Source organism: Sesamum indicum, linkage group LG7 (genome assembly GCF_026168435.1).
Source record: "Sesamum indicum cultivar Baizhima isolate 11 linkage group LG7, ASM2616843v1, whole genome shotgun sequence".
Classification (NCBI taxonomy): Eukaryota; Viridiplantae; Streptophyta; class Magnoliopsida; order Lamiales; family Pedaliaceae; genus Sesamum; species Sesamum indicum.
Window position 1 is genome coordinate 14,340,176 of NC_142663.1, and position 25,611 is coordinate 14,365,786.

General features: G+C 36.8%; 5 protein-coding genes across 7 annotated transcripts; 1 reads left to right on the forward strand and 4 right to left on the reverse strand.

Annotated features, from left to right (window-relative positions):
• Window positions 1-294: 294 nt before the first annotated feature.
• GONST3 (golgi nucleotide sugar transporter 3) lies at window positions 295-2,359 on the reverse strand. 2 transcript variants are annotated; one of them, XM_011102813.3, is made up of 2 exons: window positions 2,166-2,359; window positions 295-1,668 (listed from the first exon to the last, which is right to left on the reverse strand). In XM_011102813.3, the coding sequence occupies exon 2, from the start codon at window positions 1,666-1,668 to the stop codon at window positions 541-543; it is 1,128 nt and encodes a 375-aa protein (XP_011101115.1). In that variant the 5' UTR covers window positions 2,166-2,359; the 3' UTR covers window positions 295-540. The 2 variants fall into 2 exon arrangements, with proteins under 2 accessions (XP_011101115.1, XP_011101114.1); XM_011102812.3 differs by having other exon boundaries at window positions 295-1,673; window positions 2,166-2,357.
• A 1,041-nt stretch (window positions 2,360-3,400) lies between these two features.
• LOC105179212 (F-box protein At5g51370) lies at window positions 3,401-6,178 on the reverse strand. Its single transcript, XM_011102811.3, has 2 exons — window positions 4,669-6,178; window positions 3,401-4,089 (listed from the first exon to the last, which is right to left on the reverse strand). The coding sequence occupies exons 1-2, from the start codon at window positions 5,868-5,870 to the stop codon at window positions 3,795-3,797; spliced, it is 1,497 nt and encodes a 498-aa protein (XP_011101113.1). The 5' UTR covers window positions 5,871-6,178; the 3' UTR covers window positions 3,401-3,794.
• Window positions 6,179-8,199: 2,021 nt separating this feature from the next.
• LOC105179271 (uncharacterized) lies at window positions 8,200-12,412 on the reverse strand. Its single transcript, XM_011102887.3, has 2 exons — window positions 9,357-12,412; window positions 8,200-8,722 (listed from the first exon to the last, which is right to left on the reverse strand). The coding sequence occupies exons 1-2, from the start codon at window positions 12,010-12,012 to the stop codon at window positions 8,343-8,345; spliced, it is 3,036 nt and encodes a 1,011-aa protein (XP_011101189.2). The 5' UTR covers window positions 12,013-12,412; the 3' UTR covers window positions 8,200-8,342.
• Window positions 12,413-15,618: 3,206 nt separating this feature from the next.
• On the forward strand, window positions 15,619-18,787 carry LOC105179211 (uncharacterized). 2 transcript variants are annotated; one of them, XM_011102808.3, is made up of 4 exons: window positions 15,619-16,197; window positions 17,520-17,760; window positions 18,086-18,179; window positions 18,319-18,787. In XM_011102808.3, exons 1-4 carry the CDS (start codon window positions 15,725-15,727, stop codon window positions 18,588-18,590), a joined length of 1,080 nt encoding a protein of 359 aa, XP_011101110.1. In that variant the 5' UTR covers window positions 15,619-15,724; the 3' UTR covers window positions 18,591-18,787. The 2 variants fall into 2 exon arrangements, with proteins under 2 accessions (XP_011101110.1, XP_011101112.1); XM_011102810.3 differs by having other exon boundaries at window positions 18,334-18,787.
• A 2,538-nt stretch (window positions 18,788-21,325) lies between these two features.
• On the reverse strand, window positions 21,326-25,098 carry LOC105179210 (splicing factor-like protein). Its single transcript, XM_011102807.3, has 2 exons — window positions 22,551-25,098; window positions 21,326-21,590 (listed from the first exon to the last, which is right to left on the reverse strand). The coding sequence occupies exon 1, from the start codon at window positions 25,006-25,008 to the stop codon at window positions 22,573-22,575; it is 2,436 nt and encodes an 811-aa protein (XP_011101109.1). The 5' UTR covers window positions 25,009-25,098; the 3' UTR covers window positions 21,326-21,590; window positions 22,551-22,572.
• Window positions 25,099-25,611: the final 513 nt, after the last annotated feature.

The following is a 25,611-nucleotide window of genomic DNA, read 5'->3' on the forward strand; positions in this document are numbered from 1 at the left end:
ACTGTCCGCAGGATGTCTTCGTGCAATATAGGGGCAAACTTGAGCTTGTAACATTGTCATTACAATGAATTTGAAAGAAGCATACGGACCTTTAAGCTGGAGAAAAGCAGTGAACCTTATCCTAGTGCTGCTTGCGATGATGTAGCAACTGCACTTAAGTGGACCATGAGCACGCAGTATCTCTGCAAGGCAAACTATAAAAGAGCTGAATTTTACCATTATCTTCAACCTTGACTTAGCTGATATCTATATCAATAGCGAACTATGAGCAGGTTTGTTCTCTTGGCAAGTCGATTCAACAAAAAAATTTCCAAGAATGGCATGCAATTCTAGAAAGATTCTGAAACCAACAAAGAATAGGTAACATGGATCCTCATCGTGCACCTGAGAAAGCTAGGGCCTAATTCCTACCTTAAGGATGATATACTGTAAGGATGAGGAAATTACACTCTCCATCAACCCACTATACTTGGAACGAGAAAACAAAAGAAAAAAAAAATTAAAAGAAACAATTGCACTGGAATTTCCCACAAAATTGAACTATGATTTTCCTTCTCCACCTTCTGTAAGTTGGTTGTCATCCCCACCGTTCTCTGCAATTCTTTGCAATTCAAGCAGCTTCTGTTGTTCCTCATCAGTCTCCTGAACCTTCATATCTTTGGGAGGTTTAGGTTTGTTGCTAGTAGATTGTTGATACAAGACGCCACCACCCATGCAGATCAACAGTCCAACTGTTCCCAAGAAAGTCGAGTGTTTGTCCCAAACAACGAGATTTATCACAACTGTCAGTAGCTTGTTTACTATGCCGAGAACAGTGAATCCTGTAGCTGAAATGGCCCTACGGCAAGAGAATCCGAAGAAGGAGATTGCCAAACCAAAAAGGCATGACAATCCCACAGGCAAAACCACCTGGAACGAATGCCAATCTGACTCATCTGAAATCTCATGCTCTATCTTCTTCAACTCTCCCATTATAAGCAACTCCAAAGGAAACAACAGCAAAGCCTCAAGATTGTTGTACAACACAAGACCCCATGTGTTTAAACCAATAGTCATGACAACATGCTTGATGTAAACAAAATCTATGGACATGCTCACTAAGTATGCCAAAGCCCAGCTGTAAGCTGTCAGAGTGAATTGATAATCGGTAATGACATAAAGCACACTGCCAGCAAATATAGTAGCGAGTGAAAACCATGTCTTTAGTGCTGGCCAAGGCTGGTGCAAATATAGGGTCTCACCAATTGCAACAAATATGGGGACTGCTGAGCGGAAAACTATAAAGGTATCTACATTGGCATGAAGAAGGAGCTCACTGTTGGTGAATAGAGACAAATAGAATATAACTGCAGCAGGCAAAAACTGCCACATAGTAAGAAGATCAAGCTTATCATGCTCAACCAACTTAAGCCACCCACAGATTAGAACTCCAACAGCACTGGTGAAGTACTGCAACGCGGTTAAAGCTCCAGGGTATGGAAATTTCATAACTGCCCATTTATTGATGATTGATAGTAATGAAGCAGAAATGCAATAACCAGCCGCAACTCCATAAACCGAGGCTTGCTGGAGGAAGCTGCTATACCAAGATGCTATTGGTCCAGGGGGGCTTGATTGAGCATTAGACAATGCACTTCCATCCTTACGGTTTTCAACATCATTGGACATCTGAGCTGAATACACATTCCAAAGAAAGAAAGATTACCCCCACTTAACTATAAATATGAAGCTTCATTACAATTTTTGCAAATATGCTGATAAGGAAATGAAATCAGTTACACACACGTACAGTTTTCGTTCTTTCTTTCTTTATGTGTGTGTGTGTAAAGATCACTCCCAGTCAACTAACAGACACTTCACAGAAAAGGCTAGCATGGAAATTACACTTATAATTCAGCCATTCCGGACCCATACATCAACTTCATCTTATCCCTCCTAAACAATACACATTAAACTACCTTATTCCCATTAATTAGGTTGGTAACGGGTAACAAATAGTAGTACTGAAACTTCATTTTCACCTTTCATTCAGGGAACTAACACCACAATCAAAAGAACAACAGACTAACACCAATTCAAACCCGCACTACGATAGGATAACAGTCCTAATTACACACAGTAAACTAATCGAAACACACAACAAATTTCTTAACATGAAAACATACCTATTACGACGAATATCCGATGCCACGCGCAGCCGCCTGCGGATTTTTGGCTCCCGCAAACGCCTGAGATTGCTCCGCTGGTCTCGCTACGGATTTGCAGGTAGAGTGGAAATGTACCGCCGCGGAGGGCAGTGTCGGTGAAGCAGAAATTTGGAAGAGTTGGCAATTGGATCTCGTGAAAGCGTGTTCTTAGTTTGGATCTGGTTTATTACCATTAACCCGAACCCGCATGTATCAATCGGGTTGATCAATTTTCAATCACATGAAATATTTTTTTCTTTTTAATTTCCCCATGCAATAATTTCATAGTATTTAAGCTCTACTATTTTTTTTTTAATTTTTTATATTTATAAAAAAATAAATTTGATATGTTTTTCGCTGTATGGAATGTAAAGCTTCAATTTGATTCGAAAATTATATAATTTATTATAAAATAATTGAATATGAGATAATTAATTTTGAATTAATTGACTTAAAAAAATAATTATGGGATTAAATTATTTATAATTTTATAATTGATCATATAAATATAGGTTATAGCTAATTAGAAAAATCCACATCATTTTTTTAAGGTTAGTGAAGGAGTTAAAAGAATATATTATAATTGCCGTCCTCTTTTAAGATTTAGTGTAAATATACGTAGATTTCATGTGGTCTGATAAATTATACTTAATGTGCCAGACATTTGTTTTTATCCTACAAAACAGATTTATCTGTTAGTAAATTTACAGAATTTGCTCATATCAATAAAAAATGCTAGATTAAAATTTATATTTTTCCTTCATTGACTTACGGTGTTTGACCAACTACCTACCTCATCGCATGCATTAGTGCCTGAAGTTGTACAAGGTACTTTCGTTAAAAAAATATTTATTTGATCTGTAACAAATTAGTAATAAGTCAATCGAGTATAAAATATAATTTTTCATTCAAAATTTTTATTGATATCTACAATTTCGTAAATTTGAGTAATGAATGGATCTATTTGTTGGATAAAAATATATGTTAGTTATACTAGATGTAATTTTTCAAATCATAAAAGGTTTATGCATAATTATACCAAACCTAAGAGAAAAACGATATAATTATTCTAAAAAATATTTGATGGGGCATAATGGGTTATTAGATGAAATAGAATGCTGTGGGATAAATGTAATAAATTGTATCTTTTATTTTTAATTAGGCTGTAGTTTTAGTCGAATGAAAATGGAGTAAAAGAACACACTTGAGAAACAAAAGCATGAAATTGGAAAATTTTATCCAAATCAGATTTGATGGAACCAAACACATCATACAACAAGTGTCATGAACTTGTCATATGATACTCCAATTATATGTATTGTTCTTACCATATAACTGATTCAGGTCTAAACAAACTAATTTCCCGTGAAATTTTGAGAGTGGCGGAACTTTGAACTTCGGATGAAACTCTGTTCTTACAACACTATGTGTAACAAGCAGTACAAGTCAAAGATCAATGAACTATTGCTCTATCTTATGAAGAAACCTAAATAGCTTCAAACATTTATCATTATTATGTAAATGAGGATCAGAAACCTCCTCCATCAGCTTCGGAAGAAATCTCATATGGTCGATCAAGAAACCTTATCGTTTCAACAACCTGAAGTTCTAAGAGCCTGGCAAAGATTTCCAGTCGCACGTCCTCTTTAAGAACTTACTGCCTCTCTTTCCCATGCCGGTTCCTGCAAGAGTGGCTGAGAGACGAGATTTTCTATCCGGCTCCCATTTCAAGTCTTTAAGAGCTGAAAACACAGTAGATAGTGCAGGACCGATTTCATCTTCGTTTATGTTGTTGCACGATTTCACTCTGAGGCTCTGAAGCTTGTTGCAGGAAATAAGTACGGACTCCAGGCCGTGTGTTGTCAGCAATGAGCACCCTTCTAAAGAAAGAGACCTTACTCTCCTGTGTAAATTGCCATGACATATGTAAATTAGATCTAAATATCAGTAAACAGAAAATCCCACAACATAATTCTCAGTACTTGTTCTTGATTACATTTCTTTTTCGTTCCATTCCGTTGTTCATGGCTGCTCTCGTTGGCCTTGTTTTTGTGTTAGTAATCCGCGTTGTACTCTCTTAGTACCTCTTTCTGATATAGTGAAAGTCTCTCCTCACCAGTGGGCATAGCTCGTTTTTGTTCGAGTAAACTATGTAAATCTTTCTTTTCTCTCTAAATTTATGCTCTTAATTCTTGCTTGAATTCAAACAAAATCCCAGTCAGGTTGTGTTTCCACTTGCTCCTTCATGTCACATAGCCATTTTACCCGCAGAAAAGAAAATAACTACACAACTCTAGCAATTCAAGACAATGAGTTGCTCGGAAAGACAATAACACTCATGATACAATGGAGACACTTAACAACAGAATGATAGATGCAAGAAACACAAGCAAATGTTCGGTAACGTATTGATATGACAGCACATAAGATCCATAAAGACGGTAAATGACAAAGCAACTAGAAGAGTTAGACAATCCGGTACCTGAGAACACTTGCAGTGCCGAACACATCATCAGTAAGACCCCAGCAATTGTGCAGAACTAACTCCCTCACATTTCGGCAGACTTGAAACAATGCACAAAAACTCCTTTTATCCCTCAACTGACACTTCTCCAAATGTAAGCTTTCGACAGCCGGACAAGATCCCAACTCCTTATCCAGCAGAGAAGTTCCATCGATTCTCTTACACGACGAAAACCTTAACGTCTTCAAGTTTTGACAGTAAGAAAGAGCCAACAACCAACCGTCCTCCATTTTGTGGTTGCAAAGGGTTAACTCCTCAAGCATTTGACAGCACTGGCCTATAGCCTTAATCCCCTCGTAACTCCCTTTACATCCATTCAATTCAAGTTTCACTAATCTCTTACATCCCTGAGCTAAAATAGTCAATCCAACATCCGAAACCAAAGAGCCATAAACTCCATCAACAATCCCACTCAACTTCAAAATCTGTAAATTCTGGCAGGCTGCAATTCCTCTCAAGACCTCATCATTGCACATATGCAGCTCCAGTTCTTGCAATGTGGGGCACTCGTCAGCCACACTCAGAAGCCCCATTTCACTAGCATTGATCACCACTAACTTCCTCAAATTCGGATACCCACCAGCTAAAACCCTCAAACCCTTGTCAATTTCATCAGCATTCAACACAAAGTTCTCATTAAAAAACCAGTCTTTAGACTCAACCTCAGAGCCAACATGAAAAGAGACAATCTTGTTAATGCAAGAGATACCTGAATTCCGGGGGAAAACCAAGCACCCATTAACCAAATCAACATGAACCAGATTAGGAAACCTCAGAAACAATCTACCCGAAATCAGAAAATCCCAATCAAGAACCCTTATGGACCTCACAAGCCTGCCTTGCAGATTGAGCCAACGTTTGGAAACAAGAAAATTGGCATTCCTCTGAGGTTTTGGGAGTTTCGACATAATCTTGAGCAAGATTTCATCTGAAAGAAGTGAAGTTTTGTCGGAAACAAGATTTGTGAGAGTGAAATCTTGGATTTTGCTAGTGGGCTGCGAGGCAACAACAGATAGAGCTATTCTTTCTGTTTGATTCATAGGCTGCTTTTGTTTAGGAGTTGAAGAGTGGAGGCGCATTGTGAAGAGAACATTGTTCAAAGCTTTCTTGTTCTTGAACCACAACGAGTTTTGGTTCTCTTTCTCAGGTGAAAACGCCATTGATTTCAGCTTCACAAAATGACCCTTCCTTTCCTCTGTTTCTTAGTATTCTCCGCTCCAATTTCCTCCCAGAAGACAACCCTTTTCTCCTTTTCTCTCACATGTCTTGACAACTGAAAAAAGATTCAAGATTTTCACTCAAAATGAATACAGTTCGTTCTTTCTTCCTTTTTCTTGTGAACGTGTGTGCTGCTGTTAATCTGCTTGCAATAATTGAAGTTGGGGTGTTTTCAGGTAATGACGCTTCGATTTCCGTTGGCAACGGTCTAGTCTGGGAAATTGATGTTCAAATTGCTTCTTATGTTGCACTTTTTGTTAGTATACGAGAATTTGAATTGCGCACTCGGCATTTGTCGGGCCCTTTTCCCCACTTGAAGCTCAAACGTGAACCCCATACAGGATATCTCTTTGTCAACTTGTTTCTATTTTTTTCTATTTTTATTTGTTTTCCTATTTTTTTTCTTTCTCTTTTCTTCTTGGGATGGGGGAATTGGTCTGACAAAGTCGTTGGATGGATCCATTATTTTATTGCAAACTTGTTTTATTTGTAATGTATTTAGGAAAGTATTTGTGTAAAATTTTGATATATGTTAAATAAAATATGAGATGTAATATAAAATTTAAAATAAAAAATACAATACAATTTTGGAAAATGTTTTGCCAAAATTTGGTACGATTAGACCAATTTAATCACATATATAGCAAGTATATTTTTAAATTATATACTAATCACATGATATATGTACATGTAATCGAATCCAATCTGAATATGAATTTCTTTACAATCTAGGGGTTGTGTTGTTATGACAAAGTATTAATATATATTACAGACTTAAAACTTCTTGTGATTGTCCTTTTCTGTGTATCAAATGTTAAACATATAGTTACGCATATATTTATGCCCCACCACTTAGATAGCAGTTTCAAATATTTGACCATGTCTTTTTTCCCCCAAAACTTATTTAAAAAATATTTTTATAGTAATATATGTTATAAGATATTAGATCTTATTTTAAAAATAAAATTCAAGAAATATTTACATAAAATAAGATTATAAAGCTTATAAGATGTTAATAATGATAAATTTATAATTAATTTGAAGGTATTTATTAAGATATTTGAAATAAGTTGACAACTCCTTACCCTTTTTTTAAAAAACTTATAAACCCTTGACATTTTAATTTTAAAGTTTATAAGATTTTTTCTTAAAAAAAATATCAAACAATTTTTAGTACCTTATAAGTTTTCAAATATAGTATAAAATATTCCAAAAAACTTATAAGCTCACCCAAAACACCTTGTGAGTGGCACATAATACTCAAAGTTGCAATACTCGACTTTTATTCAATAAAAGAAAATTTAAGTTGTTAAATAATTTTTTTTAATGTCCGAATTATATACAACATCGCAAATAATAGAGGGAATTCAATGTGTTAAAAGATCGTTAAAATAGAAAATAGTATTTATTGTAATTTTCTTGATTTATATATATATATATATATATTTATGTTTCTTTAATGATAATGATAGATATATTTCAATAACATTAGATTATTCCCATCTATTTTAGAATTGGCTTAATTAAGGAAACCTGATTTGTGAATCAATTTATTAATTGCAAAATTCTTTCTTAGTGCATATATATTATACCTAAATTATTGTAATTACCATCCTTGAATGGATTTAAAAAATTAATACTTGTCAAATCAAGAGTACTACAAAAATAGTGAGGGATTGGGCCGTCCATGGGCTTTTGACATGACAATTGGCCCATTTATATCCAAAGATCCAACCTCAAAGCCCATATTTAGACCCATTACTAAATGGGACGGGTTCGGAACAGGTCTGAGTTCCTCTATCAGCTAAATATTATGATCAATTACAACGACATTCGCTGAGGTTTGTCATAATTACGGATACCTCCTCATTGTTGAAAAAATTACCAATATTCTCATTGATATTTGATTAAATTATGTAATCTTTGGATAGAACTATAAAATTGTCACTTTGCCCTTATTGTTGTTTTTTATTTTTTTTAAAAAAAATTAAACGAGGTGGATGAAAATTTTTAAAAATTATAAAAAAAATTATTCACTTAGTTCATAAGAAAAATTATTTTTTTTTTAAAAAAAAATAGAATTTCTAATTTACAAAGGCATTTTGATCAGTGCACCATGAAAAATGAACGAAAACCTAATAGATTGTGCTAATTGTTAGATAGCCAATCAAATTAGGGGGTATTGATAATTTTTCAAACAATAAAAAGATATTCATAATTATAACAATTATCAGAGGGGTTGTTGTAATTTATATTAAATATCAACATAACTAGCATATAAAGAGTAGTTGGTAATACTATTAAATGTAGCCTAAATATTTTGAAGCCACATTCTATGAACCACGTACTTATATACACTTATATACGCGTACAAAAGTTGAAAATTCTTTATACATGTATGTATCAACATTCTATTATGGCTCTGGAAAATCAACAACCACCTCATCACGCCTGACCAATTTCTGCTTCTGCTTGGGCTTGGCCTCTTGCAACATCGACACCACATCCCTCATTGAGGGCCGATCGGCCGGATTTCGGCTAGTGCAGAGCAATGCAACCCTAAGGAGGAGCAACATTTCTTCCCTCACCGAGGCACACGATGCACCAGCATTTTTGTCTAACACATCAACTAAACCATTTTTCATCCCCACTTTTGACTTCACCCAATCTACTATACAGTTTCCATCACCAAATTCGGTGTCGATCGATCTTTTTCCTGTTAGAATTTCCATGAGCACCACCCCGTAGCTATAAATGTCACTCTTCTCGTCAACTTGTAATGTATAGGCATATTCTGTCAAAAACAATTACAAAAAATTATTGTGCACTCAACGGGCCATATCTTGTCGCCCCACCTAACGAACTTACAACCATGATGACCAAAAAGATTAGAGATAAACCCTCCAACACTCCACCAAAAAAAGGACTTAAAAAAGTAAAAGAAATAAAATATTTTAGATATATGTATGTGACCTCAAATAACATGTTTATACGAAGTGAACTATGAAATAATAGAAAATTTTATTTGATTAAAATTGAGTTTTGTTAATTTTAAATTGATCATATGGTGAGTATATATATATATATATATATATATTACATGACTTGCAATTTATAGTTTCTTTTTAAATTACTAATCATGTGGTAAAATATGCAATAATAGTTATAATGCAATAAACTTGATGCAACTAAATCTAATTTAAATGACAATATTTGATATAAAATTTAATTAGGACTTAAAAACTAGATGAATAATAGCCGACAACAGAGATGGTGCAATTAACTTTCATAACAACTTATCAAAGTAATTATAATGCAACACAATATTAATTATTACACTCGTAAATGAAAGGGAATAACCAAAAATTCAAAAATTCTACTAATCAAAATCAACAAGAACCCGAAAAACAAAGAAATGTTATGCATACCTGGAGCAATGTAGCCATAGGATCCAGCAATCACGGACATAGACTCATCAGCCTGAATCAACTTAGCCACCCCAAAATCTGCCACCCGAGCCTCCATCTCCCCGTCCAGAAGTATATTACTCGGCTTTAAATCACGGTGCACAACCACTGGGTTGCAATCATGATGAAGATAGCATACACCTTGAGCCACCCCTAGTGCAATCTTGTACCTAGTCATCCAATCTGCTACCAAATTCTCATCCTTATTTTTCCCATGTAATAAATCATCCAAGCTTCCATTAGGCATGTATTCGTACAGCAACATCGTACATTTGTTGTTGCTAACACAGCCCAACAATCTCATGATGTTACGGTGTCTAACGTTACCTAAGACATCGACTTCTGCCAATACTCCTCTCCTTTTTCTTGTTGTGTCTTGCTGTTTACCCCATAGTTTTTTAACCGCTATGATCTCACCACCTGGCATTTCCGCCTTGTACACGGTCCCCATGGAGCCCATCCCGATGATCTTATCAGTCATGTGGAGACATTCTAACACATCGTTTGCTGTGAAATTCAGCCTATGAAATGCTGTCAGTTTCCAGGACCCCACATTTTTGTCATGGAGGAGTTTTCGACTGTATTTAGCCTGGAAATAACGGCTGCCGACGACTAAAATGAGCAACCCGACACCCAATGCTGCCACCATGATCCAAATAAAGGCGCTGGCCGTCTTCTTAGGCTGGTGTCGGATCTGCACCGCTTCAGTGGCTGGTCCCTCTGTAAGGCAAGGTTTCTTGAGAATCTTGCCACAGAGCCCGTCATTCCCAATGAAGGAAGATGGATGAAGACTTGAGAAAACTAAGCCTGATGATGGTACAGGGCCTGTGAGCTGATTGTATGATACATTGAAATTCTCCAGCGTGCTGCAATTGTTGAACTTCGACGGAATGGCTCCTGTCAGAAAATTGTGGGACAAATCAACATCTGTGATCGAAGGAAGTGTCGAGATTTCCCATGGAATGGTTCCTGTTAGGGAATTCCTGCGCAAATTCAAGCTAACCAGCTTCTGACAGTGGGTGATGTCCGGCGGAATTCTGCCAGTGAGATTGTTTCCATCCAGCTCAATTCTGTAGAAACTTCTGCACCCCACAAAATCAGGAATTTTGCCATCAATATTAGAAGAACTTGCTAATAAAATCTGTAATCTTGGGGCTTTCCATATGTTCCCAGGAAGCTCGGAATTGAATGAGTTTTCTGATATATTCAAGAACTCAAGTTTCATTGCAATGCCAAGATCTTCTGGGATTGGACCGGATAAGCTGTTCTTGCTTAATTCTATGAAAGTTAGGTTCGGCAAGGAGCCAAATCCAAGTGGGATCGAGCCATTAAGGTTGTTATTCTGAATCCTTAAACGTGACAGGGCCTTGCAATTCGTCAAGGATGAAGGGATCTCACCAACAAAATTGTTCGAGAAGAGTATGAGTTTCATCAGCTTGTTGCTGAGGCAAAGATTTGGTGGGATTGGACCCGACAGTGAATTTGAAGAAACATCGAGCCGTTGCAACTTACAATTCGAGCCTAGTGTTTGGGGTAAAGTTCCTGAAAGAGAATTGTTCCAGAGATACAAGGATTCAAGATTTGGAAGCTCGCCAATTCCTTGTGGAATTTCACCTGTCAGCTTATTGTTCATCAATGATAATGTTTTTAGCTCCTTGAGAGATGAAAATCCACGCGGGATTTCTCCTGACAGATTATTATCTGATAAATCAAGAATCTGCAAGGATCCCATATGAGCCCAGCTCGCTGGAATGGATCCTGAAAACTGATTCTTGAAAAGTAACAACGTTTCGAGCTTCGTTAGTCTGCCTAACTCGGCCGGAAGATTTTCTGACAGATTCGATGATGAGATATCAAGATAGACTAAATTCGATAGCCCGGAAAGTTGCGATGGAATTCCTCCGGAGTACTCATTGTACCCCAATTCTACATGCTCAAGCTGATTCAAGAAACCTAACTCAGCTGGAATCGGGCCCGTCAGTAAATTTCCATGCAAGTATAGAGCTTTCAGCTTGAAAATTTTCCCGTAGGTAGTTGGAATCGGGCCGTCAAAGTAGCTTCCACCGAGGTTGAGGTACTCAAGATTCCTTAGGTAGATGAGCTCTTCTGGCAGAGGGCCCGTGAAACTGTTGCTATAAGCATTGAAAAACGTGAGAGACTCAAGTCTTGATATTCCAGGTGGAAAACTTGAATTGAAGAAATTGTGGTTAATATCGAGGGTTTTAAGGTTTGGCAGTTCAAAAATGGCAGCTTCTAACAGGCCATCGAAAGAATTCATACTCAGATTTAAATGACGTAAATGGGACAAATGTCTTATATCGGTGGGTATTCGGCCTGAAAGATTGCGCCCCGACAGGTCCAAGGTTGTAACTTGGCCGGTCAGGTTGCATTGGATGCCGGACCATGAACACCAGACGGGCCGGGAATTGGAGCTGGAGAACTCGGTTGTGGAGTCCCAATCATGGAGTGTGTTTAGAGGGTCTTTAAGGGATGATTTTATTGACAGAAGAGTAGAGGCGGCTGCCGCCTCGGTCGCGGCGGCGAGGACTAGTGATGCTCTAATAAGAAGCAAGAAAATTGAGAATGGTATAAGGGGGAAGAGCGGAGAAAGGTTCATGATTTTGAGGTTTAGTTCTGGAAATCACTGAGAAATGGTTTGTGTTAAGAGAAGTAAATTTAAGGTGGGGAAGACATTGATGGTTTGATTTGCTTTTCTGGGGTGGAGGGTGCAGCTGCAGCTGCTGTTTCATCATCATTGGTTTTAGACAGTGGAGGGCCGTAGCAATTTTCATGAATATTGAGAGCAAATGTTGGTTGCAGGATCCAAGAAAAGTGATCAAAATCGCCCACTATCTTCATCCTGTTATTCCTGGAATAATCTCTTCCCTCTTTTCCTTTTTTCAAGTTTTCCTCCTCTTCTTTTCCTATCTCCTATAAATCCTAAAATATCAGGTGGTGTAACAATTAAATCATACTAACCATCAAACTATATTATACTCATGATATATGATTCATACTCTTCACTATTTTTGCTTGCAAAATATTTCTAATAATTTACGTTTTGCACTTATCATAACTAAGAGCAATCGTATAAGTGTAGTGACTTATAAATATTTAATTTTATCGTAAATTAGTATTGTTATTTCATATTACTTTTTTTAATATACATCACATATAAAAGAATATATATTTACATATAATTTAAATTTTGTATAAACTGCAATACTAGAGGCGAAATCAATTTATAATAAGACAGCACAATTGGTCAAATCACACCAAGAGAAAGATTATTCAAAAGGGATTAAAGAATTGCATTTGCTAATTTAATTATGAGAAGATATTAAATTTTGTGGGTGCTTTTTATATATATGGCAGAGAGCTTTGAAATGATGGGCATTCACTTTGCATCATTGTTTAAATTGTTAAAGTGCATTTATGATAAGAAGAAGGCTGCTTTTCAAGACTGACAATCATTAATATCCACACATTTCTTTGCTTCCCAAATTGTACACAATTTTGCATAATTACATGTTTGGAGTGGTCTGGTGGGTAGTTTCTACCAATAAACTCTTGATTTTCCTTGATGCATAATCAACTTAAAATTGAAATTATACCCACCACTATTGTACATATATGACATTATTGTATTTAACATACAATCTAAATATTAATGCGGTTTATGATTTGGTATCTTCTCACACTAAATATTGTCACCTCTAACTTTTTAGAAGTTTCACGAATTTGTCCAGAAAATGTATCTGACTAGTGAGAGGAGCCTTGTGGCCTATAAACCACTCACTGAAGCTCCTTGTTTGTAATCAATTTGAGGCGCTTGACTACATTATCAATCCTCCAGACAGTGGACTTGGAACGGGACATATGACCTCGTTCCAACAAACAACACCAAATGATGTGCTCATGACTAGTGCTCCATTGCGCGAGGTATCATCCGCTCTAACTTCATACAAATACAAAATTTGAGAGATATATTAAATTTTATATATCTACAACTAGTGTAAAAATTGAATCCATCACCTAATAATCCTAATATAAAGAATACCCCTCAAGTCAAACAAATATGACAAATGTGAAAAAATTATTCAAACTTTGGGAGATGAGACTTATCTAGGTGATATAGGGTTGAGATTAACTTTATTAATCTTTATTAAACTATAATTAATTTGCTTAATGTTTTTTTAATATATGACTGCGAATTAAAATACAGTATGTGAGGTTTTAGCCTTTCTTGAATGCCTATGTTGTCAATTATGCTTAAATCCCCATAATACCCCTTATGAGTTTATGAGAAAGACTGCAGGGGGTAGGGGCAGTGGAGGAAGAACATAGATAGATGATTGGGCAACAGCAGAAGGGCAAAAGGCCGAAAGTGGAGTGTGGGCCCAGTTTTGGTGGGCCCAATAGCACTTTTTGTCTCCTTAGTCCCCTTCATCAACCCATGATAAAAAGGCCCACTTATTAAGTTATGACCCATACTTTTTTCACGTGCCTTCCCACACTCGCTCGCGTGATAGGCGTGACTTCCCCCCCGGTTGCAGCACCAGGGCCCCACCACGCGCGTGAAAGGCACTGCGTTCTGTTGCTCTTTTGAGCTCTAATATTTTGGTGCTTGCTCCTATAATTATTTTTCTAAATTAGCTTTTTTTTAGTTAAAATTACAAAATATTCTCTTTTGATATTCGTGACAATTACAAATATTTTTTTATATTTTTTTAAAAATTTATAAATATTTTTATAAAATCAACGATCTTCTAATAGATATCTTCCAACAATGAGTTGTTGCGAGATAATATTTACTAGACAATTTTTAATTTCAAAAGGGTATTTGTAAGTTTTTCAAATAACGAAAGGGTATTTATAATTATGAAAAACTCCACAAAAATCTGTTGTAACTACTAGTTCGGATACACTTTGAGGCTCCCAAGTTGAGCTCAGTCATAAATTATGAATAATTATATTTACATCCTAATCTATGATCTATTTATATTGATTATTCTTGTCTTTTCTATAATTACAGAAACCACTCATACCAGCTAAAAAATACGAGTAATTTGTGTAATATTGTCGAAATTCATGTGGATTGATGTGTAATTTAAAAAAAAAAAGATTAATTTATTGTGACCATTTTACATTTCTGATAGATGTATGCATATTTTTTTAAAAATAAAAATAATTTATGTAAATAAATTATAATAAAAAAAAGTAAAAATTTAATTACCCCTATAAGATACTTATTAATAGTGAGAATCAAATCCAAAATATGGTGGATGCAAATATTCACAACGGATCATATAATTCAAATCGTACATAAATGATCTGACATCACAACTCAGCCAAGGTAGTCATTTAAAAAAATGAGAGGCAAATCGAAGGGCAAGATAGTCCTTTAAAAGAAAGAAAACAGAATATTACGTAATTGCCCTTATAGCAAGGCGTCGGGCTCTGTTGGGCGGGGTCAGATGTACAGCCTGTGTAACCTATTTTATCATTTGGGCTAATCCGTTATATAGCTTTAAAATTGGGTTAAGTTATTACAAGATTTGGGCTTTCTACATGTAAATATAAAGCCTTAGCCCATACTATTATTACAATTACACAGACCAATTGTAATTTGGAAGGGCATAGCCCAACAAGCGTACTGGATTTCCTTGGCAAGTATATTTTTGAAATTTTGAAAAAAATAAAAGAATTAGTAATAATTTGATTTAAACTTATAGTTTGTGGTTTATTTATATAATTATACATATTTTTTGAATAATTACGTATACACCGATAAAAAGATATCTGTATTCATTTACATAGCCACCCTACTTTTTTAAAACCATGCATATATTCTCAAAAAAGGTTATTATCATTATATAAATTATCTTTGTTTTTTGACTGTTTTGAATAAATTTTTAAATTTAAAAAAATAGAGTTTTAAATGAACTATGAATTAAAAATATAAATGTAAAAATAAATATATTTATTTGAATTTTGCCCGTCCAAATAAAAACATATAAGAGAAAAAAAAAAGTTTGTTTAATCATCGGATAAAGGGACTATGATATTCGAATAATAAACAAAAAAAGAAGCTTTCAATTTTTATTTTCAAGAAACCGATATATAATTGAGAAAATTCACAAAAATGTATAAAGCAACACGTCGCAATTTCTCCACGTCCGTAAACTTTCACCTCGAATGCATACAAATCTGCTCTGCCTTAAAAATCTAAATCGAACAGCGACTCAAAGCAGCTGATGAGTGCAGGAACTACCGCATTATCCATATCCATAAATACCAACAAAGATTGAGTCTTTACAGATAAGAACATGCGGAGGTCATTTGGTGGTGGCGGCGGCGGAGGAATGGGCGGAGGTACCGGCGGAGGTGGTGGCATTATCAGAACAGTTAGGAGGGTTGTCGGCGGTGCGCCGCCGGAGCCCTTTTCGCCTTCAGCCAACACCACCACCACCATTGCTAGCGCAAATTCAAGAAAAGCGAAAAGCTTCGACAGAAATCGACCCACATCTCCAAACACTGCTTTAACGCTTTCTTCCTCTTCTTCTGCTAATGGTAGTGGGAGTAGTAATAACGGGACAACCGCTTTTTCATCACTGAAAAATCTACCTACTTCGGGTGCAGATACACCCTCTTGGGGGGGTTCTCCTGCACCTCATGATTCGGAGTGGGAGTGTGTTGATGCGAGTGAGGATGGAAGGGCTTCTGTTTTTTATGAAGATCTTGTCTTTGGAACTGTCCCATCTAGAGATGAAGTGCAGCATGCAGTTTCTGCTCTTCAACAGTGAGTTTCGAATCTTTTGTATTGTTATTTTATTGATTTATATTATGTTGTAGTGGGAGTTGGGGCAATTTAATGCGATAGAACAGAATTATTCTACAGAGGGTTCAAGATTATATTTTTATCCGCTTATTTCTATACATGAATGTTGAAATAAATATTAAGAGGAGTTGTCTCCATGGATCGTCCCTTGTTTTACGAGTTGCTGCAGAAGTTGATGGATTGGATTTGATATTTAAATATCTATCCTATCCACTATTCCATTTAATATATAGCGATAATTACACTTCTTTTTTTCGAAATTTTTTTAGTCTAATTATATTTAGACCTCATATGATTTGAGAAATTACATCTAGCACCATGAGGTTTGCTTCCGTCTAACACATACATCTAGCACCATGAAGTTGCTTCTGTCTAATAAATAAGTGTTAGATGAAAACAAACACAAGAGTGCTAGATGTAATTTCCTAAATCATAGGGAGTTTACGTGTAATTACACCAAACTTAAGGGGAGGAAAATGTAATTATCCCTAATATATACGGAGTGTGTTGGTAATTCTTTCATGGATTAGCAACATTTCTATATATAATTACTCTCTCGAGATCTAAAAATACTTCAAAACCAATGCTTCAAGCATAAGGCTTTCTTACTAGACGTCTCGTATTCAAACCTTTGGGTGTGTACGGTGTTGGGTGCGCGAGTCTTAAAAAGAATAAGAGAGAGAGAGAGAACACCAAGCCAAAAGATTTCATGATAAATAGCAAGATTTCATTCATGATTCTGGATGCAGAGGTTTCAAGCAACATGCAGGAATATAGATGGTTGATCCTATAGAGGTTATCACTCAGGGAGGGAGCAAGAATATCTGGTTTTAGGTGCTGGTGGACGAAAAAGAATACGAGGACCTCATATTCTCAGATGAAGTAGAAAGAGTAATTTGGGATGTATTCTTGCATCTGTACGAAATTCAAAATGAAGTTTGCTACTTATTTTGTTCAGGAATGCTGCCATTCTTGGCCTCCTACTTGGTGGAGCGGAATAGTATGCTCATTTGTTGAAGATTTTAAGCTTATACATCCTATTTGAGTTTGGAATTCTATCATCATACCATGTGGTTAGATATGCTCTCTCATGGTCTGTGGTTCATTTGAACCTCCCGATACAGGTCACTAGTAATCAATATGGTTCGCTGATCACATTTGAATAAGTCTGCGTTTGCCTTATTACTATCTCGTTTTCTGTCCCCTCATTTGTTTCAACAAATAAACATTTAAGCTTTACAAATATTGATCAAATTTTTTTTCTGAGTTATTCTTATCTCCAGGGTCGTTGGGCCTTCATCTACGCATTTCCCAGGTGGAAAACTTGCTGAGGATTCAGAAAGGGGTGTAGTAGATGAGATTACCAGTCCATTAGGTTCTGAGAAGAGAGTTCCTTTGTCAGAGTTTGAGAAAGACTGGGTTGAACCCCCACTGCATCTCCGCAATTCAAGAATGTTTCAGACTTATGGATCAGATAGAGTGTATGATGCCTTCCATTTGTTGCAGACTGAACCTTCTATTCAGGTGCTTTCCCAGTATTAATAGATTCTACGCTTGGATCTTCAGAGGGCTGCATATGTTAACTTCCTGACGTTTTGAGACGCATCAAATTAGAGACTTTTAACACTTAATATTCTCTTGAAAACTCGTAAGGATTGCAATATTGACAGCGGGGGAGATGGAAAGCAGAAAAACTTATTCAAAGTAGACGGAAACAATCTAAAGTTTCAATAAATACACCAGATGCTTTGTTTCTGAATACTGTGGATGTGTTGTTGGATTGCCATGATTCAACTTGAGGGTGCTCTCTAATAATATGTTCTCCTATCATGTTTCTTATCTTGTGCAGAGAATGGTTGTCTCATTATCGTCTGATAAGGCGGTCTGGGATGCTGTGTTGAACAATGAGATGGTAAAGGAACTCAGAGGTTCAATCACTCAAGGTTTGTCTTCCAAGTACTCTAATAGAAAACAATCTATTAGCAATATGTCGGAGGATTGCATCTATGCATGTGTGACAGGAGTACTTTAAAAGTGATCCTTCCATCTGACTTTTCATTTTATTCAACTCTATTTGATCAGCTGACAATTTACTAGGGGAAAGCCCAGGCAAAGGCCATGATGGGACCAACCCGGTGAAGGACATCCTGAGTTGGCTTCTTATCCGTGCTAAGGCAAAGATAATGCAACTGATCGACATAATCACAAAGGTCGTGAACGATGCTTTCCATCCCCCAAATGGAGAGAAGAAAGATGAGAATACAGATGGTCTAGAGGGAAAGCTGAAAACATCCTTATTCCTCTCCATCGTTGTCCTCTTAATAGTGGTCATAACACGAGCCCACAATGCATAATTACAATTAGCCGACCTGACAGTTGCTCACCTTTGCTTCTCATATGTCTCGTGTCTTTGAAGTGTGATCGAACGGTCAGCATGACCATGAACACACTAGTTTTCAGAGTAATAAGCTGTTACCCTCTTAGGTGTTATTGTTGATCCTTAGGTTAAATTATATTTTTGATCCAATAAAGAATGTACATATCATTATTAGTCCCACGCTTTATGAAATTTTTGTTTTAGTCCCATTTTATTAAAAAAAGTTTTTAAGTTAATCCTCCGTAATTCCAATCATTAATTTTTAACGACAGAAGTGGTCAAATATCAATTTAATTATGTTGTCTTTGTATATTCAACTATTATAATCATTTTTTTGGCTTTTCTATTTGTACAATTTTAAACAATACAATTTATAACCATACATATTCTCTATTTTTTCCCCAAATGAACATGAATATGCTATTATTTTGAAATATTATTTTGAAATTTCATCTGGAGTCGCCTCCAACAGTGATTAGACTACCATTTGACCACTTCTATCGTGTAAAAATTGACGACAAAAATTACGGAAAACTAATTTGAAAACATTTTATAATAAAATGGGACCAAAAGAGAAATTACATGAAGTGTGGGACTAATAAGTAAATATGCCTTCTTAATGGGACCAAAAGGTAATCTAGCCCGATCCTTATTTTTCTTTTTGTGCGTCTTTCCCTTTTAAGGACGAGGAAATGACATATTTTAATCAAGTTCCCTTACCATTATTCTCTACAATTCCTTCCCAACACAGAACGACCAAATCCTTAGTCGCATGCGATTCTAGTCCGACTGTCTTAAATATCTCAATCAAAGAACAGAAGAGAACATCCGGCCTATATTCAGGTTGTAATTGAAGACCTGGGGGTATCTGAAGATTAACATCTTTTAACAATATTTTTTCAAAGGAAAGGTCTGGAACTGACCCATTCTCACTCGTCTTTATCCAACTAAGGGTGTTTGACTGAACTTCGTTAAACATAATCCCTACAGTTTAAACAACATACAAGTTAGGTTTTATAAAAAATAAATTTCCAAACCATTTGGGTAAATTAACATCTTAGAGCTTAAAATATTAGGCTATTTGACATAAAAAGATATGTAATTCCTATCCCTAAATGGTTAAGTGAATATTACTACTTTACACTTGTCAAAACTTTATAAAATTAGAAAAATTATTTAAAAATATAAAAACCTTTTAGGATGGATGAAATACATATTCCATCGAATACCAATTCAAAAAAATATTTTAAAATATATACAAGACTTTAATTTATAATATAAAAGAGCATTTGATAAGTTCGACTAAAAAAAAGATGAAAGCCTGACAAAAACTAACAGAATACCCTCATTTACGAACTTTAAGATCAAGGTGTATTTATAATAACATTAAAATAATTGTAACTATGCCAAATTTCAAAGGAGGTAGTTGTAGCAAAATGATAAGATTACTTTTCCCCAATGAATTATTAATTAGGTCTATAAGTTGTTACAAAAAAAGGTATTTTACTTTTTTGTACTTGTATAGGATAAAAATTATTTTGAAATTTTATAAACTAGTATAAGAAAATGCCAAAAAATTTGTAACATCTTAAAAGCTCTTAAACATCTTATAACATGTTTTGAGGAGCTTTTGAACTTAGCCAAACACCCTCTAAAATAGAACTAAACATAAGCCATACTTGTGCCAGTAGGTCATAGGATAAACACAAAATCACCACAAACCTGCATATTCAGACAAGCAGGGGGAAGACCTCTCAAGTCAAAACATCACGAACAGGAGAAGATTGCCCAACAGAGGCGCAAGAAACCACATTATTCCACAAACAAGCCAACCATGAACATTGTAAATGAAAAAGGGAACATGCAAACCCAACTCCATAGTCATGTCCTCAGTAGTGCACAAGTTATTCGAAAACCCAACACGCAAGCAAACACAATCATTAGACAAGCATGTAATCACCCCAACAAAGTCCTTCCCATTTCCCTTTGCCGTAAAGGGGCCAGCTTGGACTGTACTTCAGACAAATCCTAAAATAGAAATTGGTTGGACAGAGTTTTCAAGGATAATTTAAATGCTCACCAAAAGGCAACCATAGGAAAGTGCTAAATTATGAAAAAGAGATGTGAAAAACAGTTTTTATCTTTAAGTGCGACCTGATCCAGTCGAGAACTATGTAAATATTCTGTTCCAGTATGTAACAGAAATATATACAACTTCCCTCTATTTACTACGGGCACATATCCCATCATTAGGAATCCCTCAAACTACCAAGAAAAAACTCAGACAACTAAGGAGGGAGGGAGGTGGGAAGCCTAGTGTCAAGGCAAAAAGCATTATAAGCAAGTCTCAATAGACACACGTAAGATTATCCCAGCACAATCACACCACCTGCCATAAATAAACTAGGAGACGGCATCAGAGTGGAAAAAAATAAACTGAAATCAGAAGACAAGCTCAATATTAAATTGTCAGATTAAACATACCACCTGTGGCCTCAAAATCCAAGTTGGGCTCACCTTGATTTAGATTCGTAGAGGCAAGCATCAGCATGATTTCAGAGTAGGGAGCTACAACCACTAAGAATAGTCATAATAACAAGGAACAGAAAATGCAAAACAAAAAATAAGAGAACGTTAGGAGAAAACAAAGCAGACAAGTACATGAGTAATTGTGAGACTGTCAGCACAAAGGTCAGCAGAAGAGACTGAAAATTTCAAACATATAATGTAAATTGAATTCAAGAAAACCAGACTCTAAAGCAGATATAACCGTCCAAAAGATAGAAATTGTCCTACAAAAGGGATAATCAACAGATTAATTCGTGAACCGGTAGAACAACACATGGCTGAATGAAGACTTTATCGCAACTCTCTGCAAATGTAACAGTACAGCAAGGTTATGTGAGTCCCAAACTTCCAACAAGTAAATCATGGCAAGAGATAAGAAATCAGGATGACAAGTGCTCCAACAAACAGCCTGTCAAGATATTACATAATGACAAAAGAAACATGTGTTATGATTTGTTAAATAATCATTAGAAAGCTACTTAAAAGTGAAAGCATGCATGATAAATTAATATCAACAGAAATATGAGCTCAAAGGAGGCCGAGACTCCAAAAAGTGGTAGAGAAGGTCCCCACTGACAACATAGATAGTTGTATCAGTCACATTATGGCTATCTGCACAGACTCACAAAACATTTTACATGAGGAAGAGACAAAAATATTATCCACAGACTGCACAGCATTCAAGCATGTTATTGTGCTTTCTTTTTCCACCAAAAGTCATTTTAGTTTATAATTAAGAGGTTCCAGTTTGACCAGGTAGACACGGCTATGTCTCAAAGAAAACGGTCATAGCCATCCGATTGTCAGGCATCAGTTATCCTTGCAAGCAGAATAATCGTTTCACTACCCACAAAGGAGAATAGACTTGTCATTCATATGGTATCCAATCTCTCCAAGATAAATAATTCAGGTTTCATTTGTTATTCTGCAGTAAGCACTTTTTCAACAAGTAAAATGAACTTCTCCAATTGGATGCTTATATTTTCATTAGAATGATCTATTAGTTCTACACTTGCTTTTCATGGTAAGTTTACTGTCAAGACTCAGTTTCATCAGCACAATCTAGTAACTGAATAGCATTAATTTTAAATGTCAATCATGAGAATTTTCATCTCCTTTTGCAATTTTCTAATCACTCTAGAACCCTCTGACCCCCATAACACGTATCTTGATCCTAGAATGCACACTGCTATTTGGGTCAACAACAATACATCCTTAGGCAACCTCAGGCACTAAATTATAATCTGCCTCTTAGAGGGAAAAGAATATCACTGTGAAAAAAATATAAATTTTAAAGTGATATGATAGTGAAAATAGAATAGCATGAATTTTTATAATAATTGGTTAAGTAAAGGAATAGTATGCTTACCACTCATCAACCAATCACATCATCATTTCATTTCTGCCATGAATTTTTCATATTCAGTGTCTGTGTAGCTGCTCTTCTCAGCCGATGATGAAGGTGGAGGAGGCACTGGTGGATTTGATGCCCAAGGAACATTGTTCAGGCTTTGTGAAGGGTCCGCGGTTGACTGCGGCATAGCTGGAGGAGGGGGAGGTGGAACAGCACCATAATAAGGTGGATAGCTATATGGAGGTGTTGGGTATGGGACCTGCGAACTTGGTGGCATTGAAGTCACTGAATTCCCATAGACATAGGTTGGAACTGATTGAACAGGTGCGCTACTCTGAGATTGCACTCCAGGTGGGTAATTCTGCTGAGTCTCAGCAGATGATGCATAATGTTGTTGTGTATCAGTAGAAGAAACAGTCTGTGTTGGGACACCAGAAGAACCAGGAGGCATCGGCGGAGGAGGATATTGCACTCCATATTGAGGAACAGGTTGACCTGGAACTGGGGGGTACATAGCTGATCCTGGAGGGGGAGGGGGATAAGGAGAATATGAAGGAGGTACAGGTGGTCCCCAAGGAACGGGAGCCCCAGTATAGCCGCCAGGAGGTGCACTTCCAATAGGACCACCCGCATTGTACTGCTGGGAGGGGTAGGCCCCAACAGGCTGGTTTGGAGATGGATATGTTGGCACAGGTGGAGCAGGAGGGCCTGGAGGCACAGTAGGCTGAGGAGGTTTACCTGCGACTCTCACTGCAATAGTTCTTCCATCCAGTCTGTGACCATTCATGCTAGCAATTGCATTGTTAGCCTGCTGGACATCAGCATACTTCACAAACCCATAACCTTTACTCAGACCAGAGACCCGGTCCTTAATAACCTTAGCCATCACAATTTCACCAAAAGGAGAGAATAAGCTGATTAAACCATCATCCTCCAACGTAGGAGGCAAGTAGCCAATATATAAGTTTGTTTCATCATATTCCTTTGGTTTGATCAGATTCGCCCCTAAACCAGCTTGAGTGGTGTTAGTAGAAGTGTTAGGACCACCTGCCCAAGGAGGATTAGTGCCCGTGCTGCCAGGAAGAGCAAGGGTTGCGGCGCTTGACTTGGTTGAAGACTCTGGAACCGTCCCTCCAAGTTCTGCTAGGAAGTTTTGATACTCATCATCCATTTTCTTGCCAGTAGTATTCTTCACTGGACAATCAATAGTAGGATGCCCACCATCACCACAAATCTTACATAAAACATCACTCTTAAAGGTAGATGTCCGTGAAGGACATGCATACTGCCGATGCCCAGGCTCACCGCACAACCTACAATACTCTTCATCCCTAATAGTACCATTCAATGCCGCAAGCTCCCTAAGCTGTTGCCTCTTGTGCTCATTAAGAACCTCATCGACAGGCTGCAAGAGCTTCTCAACCATACCCGCAGCAGCATCTAGTGCCTCCTGAGTCTCTGCCTCAACCAGCACATGCAGATCCTCATTCTCTGAAGGGTCAGGCTTCAAATCCCTCTTCTGCTGCAGCCTACCCTCCTTCACTGACCCTTTCCCCCGGATAACAATCTTTGCTCCAGTCTCTCTTTCCATCCTTTTCTGAGTGTTTCCTCTTGGACCAATGATCAACCCAATAAAATTATAACCTGGGTACTCCTTCATCGGAATATATAGCTTCTTTTGAAGCTTCGGTGGCCTATAATCAGCAGGTGGCTTGAACGCTGGATTTTTCTTAATAATCTGTGATATAATCTCTTGTCTCTCCCTATTCAATTTCTCCCTCGCGCGATACTCCCTAGTATTGATCCTTACCCCCATGTTATCATATATGGGTTCTGGGGAGGGTGACCTAGCGCCCTCTGGCCGATCATCTAAAAGCATACCCGATTGCAACTTGCGACTAATCTCAAGTAACCTACTGTTCAAAGCTTGAATTTCAGGATCGAATTCAATACCTCCAGTGAAATCCTTCATGAAATCAGGTAACTGGATCACGGGCTTAGGCTCATCATCCGCCCACCTCGACTTCCGCTTCCTTCCTCCAGTCCCGGAATTTCCATCACCAGTTCCACCGGTACCAGCAGCACCATTGTTGGTGGACTCGCTCGGCGGTGGGTCCCACCTGGAACGCCGCCTCCGCCGGCTGGTGGTTTCCTCCTCACCGCCAGAAAAATCCTTGTCGGTGCCGCTGTGGGTGTTTGTTAAACCGTTCTCCGACAACAAAGGCCTAGGGAAATCAGGTTTCAGGGGGGGCACAGATTCGCCGGCGGCGGACGCTCCGTTCTCAGGAATCTGACCGGACGAATCTAGGGTTTTGTCAAGGGTTTCAGATTGGGCTTCGGACTGGGTTTGGGGATAGGAGTAGGAGTAATTCTGGTAACTGGGGTACTGGTCGTATGAATATTGAGGTTGAGGTTGGGATTCAGATTGGGGTTGAGATGGGGAATCCATGTAGTTGGATTGAAGAGTGTCCATTCTAGAGAGAGAGAGAGAGAGAGACGATTGGGAAAATGAAAAATTGATGAGATCAGAGAGAAGAGGAGCCGTATGTACGCGGATTTAGGGTTAGCTTCGGGTCTCTTATAGAAGGGCCCGAAACGGCGGTTCATGTGTACCGTGTCTTGAAATTAGGATCTTCTAAAAATAAATAAATAAATAAATTACAAATAATTTTTTTTAAATTTACAATAATTTTATACATTTTTATTATTTAAAAATTTATAAAATTAAAATTAAAGTATCATCTATCAAAATTCGATCATCATTAATTCAAGGAGTTAAATAATTTTTTAAATAATAAAAAACTATTTATGATTATGACGAATTTCAAAAAAGCTATAGCAATATAATAAAAAATAAAAGAATTTAACACTAGATTTTCTTATAAAGTTTCATTTCATTATCTCGAGTTCAAAAAAGATTAAATAAAAATCAACTTTATACTAAGGCTCGTTTGGTTCCGTAAAATTACACAAAATATGATCCATTATCATATATAATCATATTTGGTTCTTGTGATAGAAAAGATAAGGCCTAACTACTAATGCATGACTTATTATGTAGAATTTAAAATGTCGA

Coding starts and splice junctions, on each gene's coding strand:
- GONST3 (XM_011102813.3), bottom strand. CDS start 1,668: ATGTCCAATGATGTTGAAAACCGTAAGGATGGAAGTGCATTGTCTAAT.
- LOC105179210 (XM_011102807.3), bottom strand. CDS start 25,008: ATGGACACTCTTCAATCCAACTACATGGATTCCCCATCTCAACCCCAA.
- LOC105179211 (XM_011102808.3), top strand. CDS start 15,725: ATGCGGAGGTCATTTGGTGGTGGCGGCGGCGGAGGAATGGGCGGAGGT. Junction 16,198..17,519: donor GCAGTTTCTGCTCTTCAACA/GTGAGTTTCGAA, acceptor TCTTATCTCCAG/GGTCGTTGGGCCTTCATCTA. Junction 18,180..18,318: donor CAGAGGTTCAATCACTCAAG/GTTTGTCTTCCA, acceptor CTATTTGATCAG/CTGACAATTTACTAGGGGAA.
- LOC105179271 (XM_011102887.3), bottom strand. CDS start 12,012: ATGAACCTTTCTCCGCTCTTCCCCCTTATACCATTCTCAATTTTCTTG. Junction 8,723..9,356: donor CTATGGCTACATTGCTCCAG/GTATGCATAACA, acceptor TGTTTTTGACAG/AATATGCCTATACATTACAA.
- LOC105179212 (XM_011102811.3), bottom strand. CDS start 5,870: ATGGCGTTTTCACCTGAGAAAGAGAACCAAAACTCGTTGTGGTTCAAG. Junction 4,090..4,668: donor GGCACTGCAAGTGTTCTCAG/GTACCGGATTGT, acceptor CAATTTACACAG/GAGAGTAAGGTCTCTTTCTT.